The 11,285-nt window shown below is 45.0% G+C and overlaps 1 protein-coding gene across 7 annotated transcripts in view; it reads right to left on the bottom strand.

Moving 5' to 3' along the window:
* Ccdc13 (coiled-coil domain containing 13) overlaps positions 1-11,285 on the bottom strand; it is a 53,887-nt gene that overhangs the window by 42,120 nt on the left and 482 nt on the right. For all 7 annotated transcript variants that reach the window (XM_008849467.1, XM_008849469.1, XM_008849468.1 and 4 more), the window contains exons 2-3: positions 4,429-4,652; positions 1,526-1,674 (exon numbers count right to left, since the gene is read on the bottom strand). In XM_008849467.1, the coding sequence (XP_008847689.1) occupies positions 1,526-1,674; positions 4,429-4,649 (370 nt within the window). In that variant the 5' untranslated portion in view covers positions 4,650-4,652. The remainder of the gene's footprint in view (positions 1-1,525; positions 1,675-4,428; positions 4,653-11,285) is intronic.

An 11,285-nucleotide genomic window follows, 5' to 3' on the forward strand; every position in this document is an offset into this window, starting at 1 on the left:
AGGGGAAGAAGGAGGAAGGGAGGGAAGAGAAGGGGAGGAAGGACAGAGAAAGGGAGGGATAGAGAGGAGGGAAGGAGGGGAGGGAGGGAGGAAAAGAGGAAGCAAAGAAGGAAGCAAAGAAGGAAGGAAGGAAGGAGGGACAGAGGGAGGGAGGGAGGGAGGGAAGGAAGGAAGGAAGAAGGAAGGAAGGAGGAAGGAAGGAAGGAGGATGGAAGGAAGGAGGAAGGAAGGAAGGAAGGAAGGAAGGAAGGAAGGAAGGAAGGAAGGAAGGAAGGAAGGAAGGAAGACAAACTTGGGCCAGCCAGACTTCTTTCTCCAAAGCAAGGGGCTGGAATCCACAGCGGTCACTTCCTCCTGAGGACTGGAATCACGCAGTCTCAGGGAATCAAGGCTGCAGGTCAGATGAGGCTGCCCACAAGTCTGTGTGTTGGCAGATGGCAGAGACAGAACAAGGGGATAGGCTGGAGAGGAGGGAGCACCCCAGGCCCTGCCTCTAGTCCTTCTTGTTGGGTAGAGATAGATCTCCTGCTCCCCCTGGAGCCCACTGGCTTCTCTACAGCCTCCACAAAGCACAAGCTACCCCCTGAGTAGCCCATAATCAAAGCCTGGTTGAATGTCTATACTCATAGCCCAAAGCCTTGTTTTTGGACAGATAAAGCCAAAGAATAGCAGGTGGGTGCATCAAGCTACCCAGGGCTTTGAGGATAATGATTTCCTCCTGCTTTTTAATCAGCACCAGCTCGTGAAGCCTTTGCCAGTCTGTGAGAGCAGGGAGGGACTGTGGCAGGCGCTGAATCAGCCCCACTGCTCTCCAAGGTCAGTGGCATCAACTGTTTGTTTACAGCCTTCTGGGAGGTGTTCGGTGATATGTAGCACCACAGCACCATCAGGACCAGAGTCCCTACCAATCTGCAGGGCTAAGGTCAGATGCATCAACACAGAGCCTATGCCTAGCCCACAGTCACGGGGCCAAGGTCACTCCAAGATCTGCAGGACCAAGGTCTGAACACACCTCTGAGGCCAAAATCGCCTCCAAAAGAGCCAAAGTGTAGCCCAGACCTACGGGACTGGAGTCAGCCTAGCACCTGCTGAGGGTAGCTGGGGCCCAGAAACTTTTCACAGAGGAGCTGGAGTCTGTTCTTGGAGCATACAGCAGGTGTTTGCAGCTCCATCAGCACCTGCCTCTACTAAGCCATTTTTATATCTGTGACACAATCCAAGCCAGAGCACCAAGGAGAAATAACCCTGCCAACCAGTGACCAGAGTGTGCGGAGAAGGAGAACCCTGGCCAAGAGACCCAGATGACTCACCCTGGCTGCCTTGTGCTTGCTTGCAGCCCTCAACATCCCCACTGTTCCCTGTGTTCCTGTCACCTGGTATGCTTATCTCCCAGGCCCACTCTCTTCCATGTGTAGATAAATTTGACTACATATGCCCCTTGATTGGTCTCCTGGACACCTGCTGCTCTCTGGCCACCACATGGCGTCTGGGCCAACCCACCTGGACTTCATAACAGTGGGGCTACCTGTGAAGGCAAATCTGTCCTCTTCTATTTTCTTTTTGAGGTGTTTGATCTCAAAGTCCCTTTCCTTCAGCAGCTTATGCAGCCGCCCGCTCTCATCGACTGTCTCCCTGAGCTCATCGCGAAGCTGCTGGATCTCATCTTCAAGTACCCTGCAAGGGAAAGGAGAACTGGCTGCTTCTCCAAAGGTCATAATGTCCAGGGCCACCCATCCTGCCTAGGTTTGCAGTACCAGAATTGGACTGTAGAGGTCAACAAGAACTCATTTGTAAAAATAAGAAACTAAGGGAAGTGCTCACAGATCTGAATGTGCTGCCCTCAAGGGCTGGGTGATTAAATGTGGATAACATGGAAGAAAGTTTGGACAGCATTGTTTATGAACTGGCTTCAAAAGGGCTAAATAAAACCCATCATGGGGACTGGAGAGATGGCTTAGTGGTTAAGAGCACTGACTACTCTTGCAGAGGACCTGGGTTCAATTCCCAGCACCCACATGACAGCTAACAACCATCTGTAACTTCAGTTCTAGGGGATCCAACACCCTCTTCTGACTTCCACAGGCATTGCACAACACGAATGCATTTACATACATGCAGACAACATACTCATACAAATAAAATAATGAAATGTTTTTTAAAAATCACTTGTTTCTTTCGTGTATGTTCATGTGTGCAGGTGTGCACATATGCATGTGTGCCTGTATATGGAGAAGGGAGGACAACATTGGGTGTCATCCTCAGGAATGCCATCTACTTCTTTTGAGACAGGGTCTCTCATTGGCCTAGATCCCACCAATTAGGCTAGCCTAGCTGGCCATCAAGCCCCAGGGATCTGTCTAGTTCCATCTTTACAAGGGCTCACCACCATGCCCAGAATTTTTGCATAGATTCTATAGATTCTCAGGTCCTTATGCTTACAAGGCAGGCATTTAACAACCTGAGCCGATTGAGTCATCCTCCCCACTGATTTCAAGTCTCCATGGAACATGCATCAAAAGGCAAACTCCACATATAGCAACAAAGATTAGAAATAGAAACTAAGACTCTAGTAAAAAGCAAAAGAAAATTAAAAATGAAACCCAAATGCCATCATAGATTTGGAACTTGAAGAAAATCTGAAATTATTTCTTGGTTAGGAAGAAACCATAACATGTGTTGTGAGGGTTTAGAACAGACTACAGAAACTTTATGAATACACGTAAGATGCAGTGAGAGTTAAGGCTACATTTCCTTTTGTCAGTTTACCTGCATTTTACAAGTTTAGATAAGGAGGATGAAGAAGAAAGGAAGGAGGAGAAGAAAGAAAACACACACACACACACACACACACACACACGCACACACACACACGCACACGCACACCCCATGAGGCCAAATAGGAATTCTAAGCCTTAAGTAAAATTGAGGTGAGTTGTTTGGGTTTTATGTCAACTTTGTTTTATAGAAATCCACCCTAGCCAGGTGTGGCGGTGCATGCCTTTAATTCCAGCAATCGGGAGGCAGGAGGATCTCTGTGAGTTCAAGGCCAGGCTGGTCTATATAGTGAGTTCCAGGACAGCTGGGGCTACAGGGAGACCCTGTCTCAAAAAGACCAAAAAAAAAAAAAAAAAAAAAAAAAAAAAGAAATCCACCCTCATGGGTTTGTGATTGTTTCTGTGTCAGGCACATGTGTCAAAGTCTGGATATAAAATGCCCTCTGCAGGCTCATGTGTTTCAATGGGAGGTTGTGGAGTTTTGAGGACATAAGGCTCAGCTGGCAGATGAAGGGCCACAAGGGCAAGGCTTGTGCACTATAGCACAGCCTTGGATCTGGCTTGAGGCTCTCTATTTCCTGCCACCAATTTAACCAGATGCCTCATACTACCACATACTGGATTCCCTCCCCTGCCATCCCTGACATGATGCTCTCAAACCGTGAGCCATGTAAGCCCCTCCTCCCTTAGGTTGATCACAGTGCTGAGAAAAAAAACAAAAAAACTGATATGGCCCAGAACAGATGCCCTAGAGACAGCTCTGGGTAGGTATTTTAGAACTAATAATCATGGGAACAAGCTTTGCTGCAGTAGCTGCTGTTCCTCTACCAAAGGCCCAAATGTTCTATCCTTTATTCTCATCAGCTGGGTCCATGCAAACAGGTCTGCCTCATGCTCATTTAGGAGCAACAGGATTTTTTTTTTCAATTATTGAGAAAAAAATTTTCCCAGTTGGCATTTTTAAGTAGGTCATTTGGAATATTGAGAAACCATGAGAAGTTGAGTTTGAAGATAGAATTTTGGAGATCAATTCTGGCACAACCCAAAGCAAAAAGCCAGCTCTCACTGCTGTGCTCCTTGTACATGCCTAGCAGGAGGCATTGTGTCAGCACAGACCCTGCTTCTGACACGTGGTAGAGTCTCCTGCATCTGTGACACTGACCAGTCCAGACCACCCGGGAAGATTCTGATTCTGGACATTTTTCAACTTTTTCACCAAAGGGAAAAACAAAAAGAACCTGCACAAGTGTCTTTAGGGCAGGGTGTCTTTATATGTAGATATCTCTCAAAGGAGGAAAACTGGCCAAGGTAAGGGCCCCAGGTAGAATGTGAGGAATCTAGAAACCATCAATTCCAACTTGTTCCTTAGAGACAAGGTTTTCATGAAAGAGACTACAGAAGAAGATCCAGGCAAATAAACCAAACCTTGATGAGTTTGCCGTCTTTCCATCTGACTTTAATACACATCTTATCGAATTACATTCAAGGAACACAGCTCTGCAGCTGCAAGAGGCCTCGGCAACCAACCTGTGCCACATCCACTTTCAGCTTACAAACATTCACCCTACTGAGCTGGTTGCCTCATGTGCAACTGCTTCTCTGCTGCACTCGTCCCCTCCCGCCATGGCTGCCAGCCGCTAGAGTCAGCTTTTACCTCTTCTCAAAAATGTTTTTCAAGTTTTGGTCCTCTGCGTCGTTGAGAAGGCTGAGGCCATCTGGGATTTCTGTGAACTCCTCCTGGTCATCGGCTCTGCTTTCGCAGCTCAGCTCCTTCTTTTTCTCCATCTGTTTCTGTAACCTTCTGTGCTGCAGTTCCTGCATGGCCTTGAACTGGAGCCGCAGAGTATCTGGTGAGCCTTTATCTGCTGCCATCATGCCCTAGAGTCAGAAAAGAAGCCAGAAGCTGACTCCACAAAGAGCACCCAGCACAGAGGCCTCACTTGGCTCAGTCATTGGAAGTCAGTCACCTCCAATCAACTCAAAGTGAAGGCTGAGCAGACGCTATCCCCAGCCCTAGGCAGCAGGAAACTCCTCTTGGTCTGATACATTTGACTGGTCCTTTCCTTAGTGGTTTTCAAATCTGGTTAACCATCAAGATCCCCCAAGAGCTGCCAAAATGGAAGGTGTCTGGGTATATCTCCAGATTAACCTGCTTTCAGCATCTGGAAACCTAACCCTAACCCTTTAAAAAAATTATTTATTTTTAATTTATATTCATGAGTATTATGTATGCATGCATGTATGTAAGTATACCTGTGTCATGCAGTGCCCGTGAAGGACAGAAGAGGGTGTCAGATCCCCTGAACAATGTTGTTATCTGTCATGTGGGTCCTCTGCAAGAACAGCCAGTGTTCTTAACAGCTGAGTCCATCTCTCCAGCCCCATCGTTTCTTCTTTTAAAGTTGAGATTCAGATCTGGGCATGGTGGCACATGCCTGCAATCCCAGCATTTCAAATCCCAGCAGGAGGATCAAGAGTTCAAGGCTAGCCTGGGCTACATGTGACTGTGTCTTTTAAAAAACCCCAAATAAATAAACATATAACCAAAGCAAATAATTTATTTGAGGTATAATTTACATACGGCAAAGCACATAAATCCTGAATGCAGCCCAGTGGATCTTTCTACAGACTTACACTTCTGTGGTGCTCCATTACAGGGCTTAGGAAACCAGCCAAGTGTGGTGCTTTGACCTGCTAAGCTGGAAGACCTCTTTGGAATCAAGGTCTTTTTAACACCCCCCACCCCATCTCTTGATGTTCTCTCTCCCCACAGGCAAGGAAAGGGCTTACTTAGCTGGTAAAGAGAAATCTTCTTTACCTTAAGCCTCAGCACTCCAAAGAGAACAACACTGCCTTCCATTCCCTCTTTCAAATTTCATTATTAATCTCAAAGTAGGAGTTTGTCACAAGATGTCTGTTTCAGGCTCACCCCAATCCCAAACAGAATTGTCAGTCCTCTCAATGAGTCCCACAGTGACAGGAAAGAACTGACTCCCAAAAACTGTTCTCTGACCTCCACACCTGTGCTATGGCATGCCTGCACCTACACTACCCCCCACTACATACACATCATACACACACATAATAAATAAAATAAAAAATTTAAGAAAGAAAACTAGAAAAAAGGACAAATTGAATTCCAAATAATTATACAAATAAATAATAAAAATCAGGGCAGGAATCAATGAAACTGAAATGGAGAGATAAAAAAGAAAGTCAATGAGGCCAGACGTGGTGGTGCACACCTTTAATCCCAGCACTTGGGAGGCAGAGGCAGGCGGATCTCTGTGAGCTCAAGGCCGGCCTGGTCTACATAGTGAGTTCCAGGACAGCAGGGGCTACAGGGAGAGCCTGTCTCAAAAAGACCGAAAAAAAAAAAATGTGAAGAAACACTGGTTGTCTAAACAGGCTTATATCTATGAAATAAATAGAACTAACAATTAATAATCCGAGGCACAGATGGTTTCACTGATAATCACTGCCAAATACTTCAGGAGCAAATGGTACCAATTCTCAGCAATATGGTTCAAAAAGAGAAGCAGAGGGGATACCTAGCTCATTCTCTAATGGAGTATTAACCTAATACCCCAGACAGAGGCATTATAAAAGGACCACAGCTCAACAGCTCTCATGAAAATGGATGTAAAAGTCTATGACAAAATATTAGCAAATTGAACCTAACAAGATAGAAAAGAATTGCAGACCAATCTGGTGGTGAATGCCTCGAATTACAGTTACTCAGGAGGCTGAGGAAGGGGGGTTGTAAGTTCAAATTCTCTCAAGGCTGCAGAGTGAGTTCAAGGCTTGCCAGGGCAGCTTAGTGACTCTGTCTCAAAAAAGAAAATAGAAAAAGGGATGGGGGCATAACTCAGTGGTAGAGCACTTACATAGCGTGAGCAAGCCTTGAGTTCAATTCCCAGTACTACTTACTTGCTTAATTAATTAATTAATTAAAAGAATAGTGATCAAGTTACTGTAGTATGCAAAGATGGTTTAACATTAGAAATCAATTCATGTAACCCATCACACAAAGAGGTGAAGAAGAAAAATCACATGGTCATATTAACAGATACAGAAAAAGTACAACAAAAATATAATCCTCATCAATGTACCATTTTTAAAACTCTAAGAAAATGAGGAAAAGAGAAATCTCCTCAACTTGATTAAAAATATCTGCAAAAATCTCTCTAGCCTCTGTCATACTTAATAATAAGAAACTAAACTTTCCCCTAAGAAGAGAAACAAGACAGAGACATCCCTTCTCTCCGTTCGTATTCGGCCTCAGACTGGTAATTCTAGATAAAAGAGTAAGAGAAGAAAGAGAACCGCCATGTAGATGAATTAGGAAATAAAAAGGAAAATGCATTGTCAGAAGTGATATAACTGTCCACACAGAGATCCTCAAGAGGGACTGAGGGGATGGTTCGGTGGCAAAGTGCATGTGTAACATGTGGGAACCCCTCAGCGTTTGATCCTCAGCACTGAAAAAGAAACAAAAATCCCCAAAGAATCAATGAATAAACTCACAGAGCTATGCAATGTGACAAGATATGAGGTCAATACACAAAAGTCTAATGCTTAACTGTGTTCAGCAACAAGCAACTGAAAATTGAAACAAACAAAAAAACCCCACAGCAACGTTGATGTCAACACTGAGACAATTGAAATAAGCACAGTTCACAAAATACATTCAAGATCTTTATGTAGAGAACTAGGTACTCAATGAAAGAAATCAAAGCACTACACAAATAGCTACCTCATGTTCATGGTGACAAGACCAATATTGTTCAGATGTCAGTTCTTCCCAAATAAATATGCAGAATTAACATGTTATGGTCAGTGACAAATAGATATGGACAAATGGATGCTGAAGTGTGCAAGGAGAGGCAAGAAACCCACGACAACCAACATAATATTCAAAAGAACACTGCCAGACTGCAAGAGTCACTCTAAAAGCTACACTTAGCAAGGCAGCTCTCTCACTCTACTGGTGAGAGAGCAGGCACATGGAAGCAAGCAGGGAGCCAGGAATAGATTCATGTAATATAGTCTTTATCAAGGGAGTAAAGGCAGTATGTGGAGAAAGGAGTTTTCAACAAATGCACATTCATGTGCAAAAAATGAATCTAGACACATCCCTTACACTTGTGACAAAGTTAACTCAAAATGAACTATATACCTAAATGTAAAATGCAAAACTCTGAAATTTCTAGCAGATAAGAGAATCTAGGTAACCCCGGGTTTGGTGCTGTGCAGACAACACCAGAAGTACTATTCATGAAAGAAGTGACAAGCTGGACTTCATTATAAATCTTCTGCTCTTGGGGCTGGAGAAATGGTTCAGAGGTTAAGGGTGCTGGCTACTCTTGTGGAAGACCCTGGTTCGAATCCCAGTACCCATATGGCGGCTAACAACCGCATTCTTAACTCTAGGTCCAGGAGATCCGATGTCCTTTTCTGACCTCCTAAGGCATTGCATGATGCGGGTATACTCACATACATGCAGGCAATACACTCATACACATAAAATAAAAATAAATAAATTAAAATCTTCTGCTCTGCAAAAGACAATGTTAAGAGAACACAAAGAGAAGCTGCAGGCTGGAGGAAAATCTGCAGCACATCTCCAACACAGGACTGTAGCCAAAACACACAAAGAATGCTAAAGCACACTAAGAAAGAAACAAACTATGTTAAAGTAGGCAAGAATGAGGAGTTCAGCGCAGTGGTATAGCACTTATTAAACACGCAGGAGGCCCTGGGTTCCGTTCCCAGCATGGCAAAACCCAGTAATTATGACAAAAACCAAACTCTTGCTGAAGGTGTGGCTCAGAAGTGGAGCCTTTGCTCAGCATGTGTGAGGTATAGAGTTCCATTCCCAGAATGAGGGACAAGTGAGACAAAAGATGTGAAGTAGCTCCTCCAAAAAGATAAGCTGAAAGCAGATAAACACATGACATCTTCCATATCCTAGTCCATTAGGAAATGCAAGTCAAGACATACCTTTTAGAAAGGTAGACATCTAGACCAATGCTTCCAGTGTTATGTGGGTGCATTTTCATGTGTGTGCAGGTATACATGTGTGTGAGGGTGCTTAGAGGATAAGCTTGGGTGTTGTTACAAAGGTACCATCTATTTTATTTTTTTTTGAAAGATGTCGTCTTTTGCCAAGTAGGCTAGGCTGCCTGGCCAGTGGGAGATCTGCCTGTCTCTGCCTGCCTAGTTTCTGGATTACAAGCATGCACCAACATCCCTGGCCTTTTTTTTTTCTTGTCTTTTTTAGACAGGGTCTCCCTGTAGCCCCAGCTGTCCTGGAATTCACTATGTAGACCAGGCTAGCCTTGAACCCACAAAGATCCACCTGCCTCTGCCTCCAGACTGTTGGGATTAAAGGCGTGCGCCATCACGTCCAGCCATGCCTGGCTTTTTTATGTGGGTTCTGGGGATCAAGTTCAGGTCCTTGTTGCTTGGACAGCAAGCACTTTAGCCACTGGCACTGGCCAGTGTTCTGAAGCACCAAGCAATCTCATTTATTACTGATGAGAATACTAAATGGTAAAGTCACTTTGGAAGACAATTTGACAGTTTTAAGATCTAAATATAGTCTTACCAAATGACCATATTTATCCAAATAAGTTGAATATTACAAAACTGCATGTGAAATGTCTGCAGCAATTTCCTTTATAGTTGCCCCAAGTCAGAAACTATCAAGAAGTCCTTCAATAGGTGAACACACAAAAAAGTACATTCATGCAAACGGTGATTATTCAGCATTGAAAAGAAATAAGCTACCAAGTCACAAGAAGACATGAAGCAAACTTAAATGTATATTGTTAAGTGCAGAAGCCAGTCTGGGGCCAGTGAGATAGCTTAGCGGGTAAAGGCATTTACTGCCAGGACCCACATGATAGAAGCAAAGAACTGTCCCCTGCAAGTTGTCCTCTGACCTCCATACTCCCATCCATGGTTAACACATGTACTATACCAATCTATGAAGTTCATATGCAAGGAAAGCAGGGGTGGGGTGGGGGGTTGGGCAGGGAATGCTGGATAGCTTTAGCGGTCAACTTGACACACTTGGGTAGAGGAGCCTCAGTTGAGGAATGGCCTCCATCGGGTTGACTGTGGCCATGTCTGTGGGGTATTTTCTTGATTGCTAAATGATGTGGAAGGGTCCAGCCTACTATGGGAGGTGTCACCCTAGGCAGGTGTCTAAAGTTGTATAATAAAGCAGGCTGCGGGGCTGGAGAGATGGCTCAGTGGTTTAGAGGGTTAGCCGCCCTTGCAGAGGACTTGGATTTGGTTTCTAGCACCCACACGGTACCTAACAACTGTCCTTAGCTCTAGTTCCAGGGAATCTGATGCCCTCTTCTGACCTCCGTGGGTACTGCATGACATGGATGCACTTACATACATGCAGGCAATACACTCATAAACATGTTAAAAATAAATAAACAGCAGGGTATGGTGGCACATGCCTGTAGTCCCAGCACTTGGGAGGCAGAGGCAGGTGATTCTCTGTGAGTTCAAGGCCAGCCTGGTCTACATAGTGAGTCCCAGGGCAGCTGGGGCTACAGGAAAACCCTGTCTCAAAAAGACAAATAAATATAAATAAATAAATAAATAAATGTATGTTTTTTTAAAAAGAAAGCACGCTATGCACAGACAAGAGAAGCAAGCCAGTAAGTAAGCAGTGTTCCTCCATGGTCTATGCTTTAGTTCCTGCCTCCAGGTTCCTGCCCTGAGTTCTCTCAGTAATGAACTGTGACCTGGGAGATGTAACATAAAATAAACACTTTCCTCCCCAAGTTGGTTTGGTCAGTGTTTCTCTATCACAGCAACAGAGAAGCAAATTAGAATTGGGTGGGTCCTGAATGGGCGATACTAGAATACCGGCCCGCGGGCAGCTCTGTCTTCTGGCAGTTGCCACTCAACATTTGGCCTCTGGCGACACCTACTTCTTTCTCTCCCTCGGCTCCAGAGTCAGGCCAGCATCACGGCGGGAAAGGGGGGCGAGGGCGGCGGGGGAGGGTGTCGGAGGAGGAAGAAGAAGGATTTAACCTAGTGCAAAGAGTGACACTTTGTTCACACTTGTCCCATCCTCCATGCACTGGGTCTCTGGAGCCCTGCTTTGCCCAAGGTCCCGTGAGTCTTGAGTAGGTGCCTCTCTCTGCACCCCATGGCACTAAGTTTTCCTGAACTGAGAGCCTATAGGTGCAGTGTGTTCCTTAAAAAACAAAACATTTCCTCTCCCCTCCCCTCCTCTCCTCTACTGTTTTTTTGAGACAGATTCTCACCCTGTAGCGGAGGCTGGCCTGGAACTCACTATGTAGCCCAGGCCAGCTTCACACTAGCAATGACGTTCCTACAAACCCCCTTCACCCCTCACACCTACTGGGATTGCAGGCATGAGCCACTACACCCAGCTCAAAATGGGCTATTCTCGAAGCAGTTTTAGATTTACAGATATTGAACAAAAAACAGAGTTTTCATATAAATAGCTCCGCCCCC

The sequence above is a fragment of the Nannospalax galili genome, unplaced genomic scaffold (genome assembly GCF_000622305.1).
Source record: "Nannospalax galili isolate Female #2095 unplaced genomic scaffold, S.galili_v1.0 scaffold443, whole genome shotgun sequence".
Lineage (NCBI taxonomy): Eukaryota > Metazoa > Chordata > Mammalia > Rodentia > Spalacidae > Nannospalax > Nannospalax galili.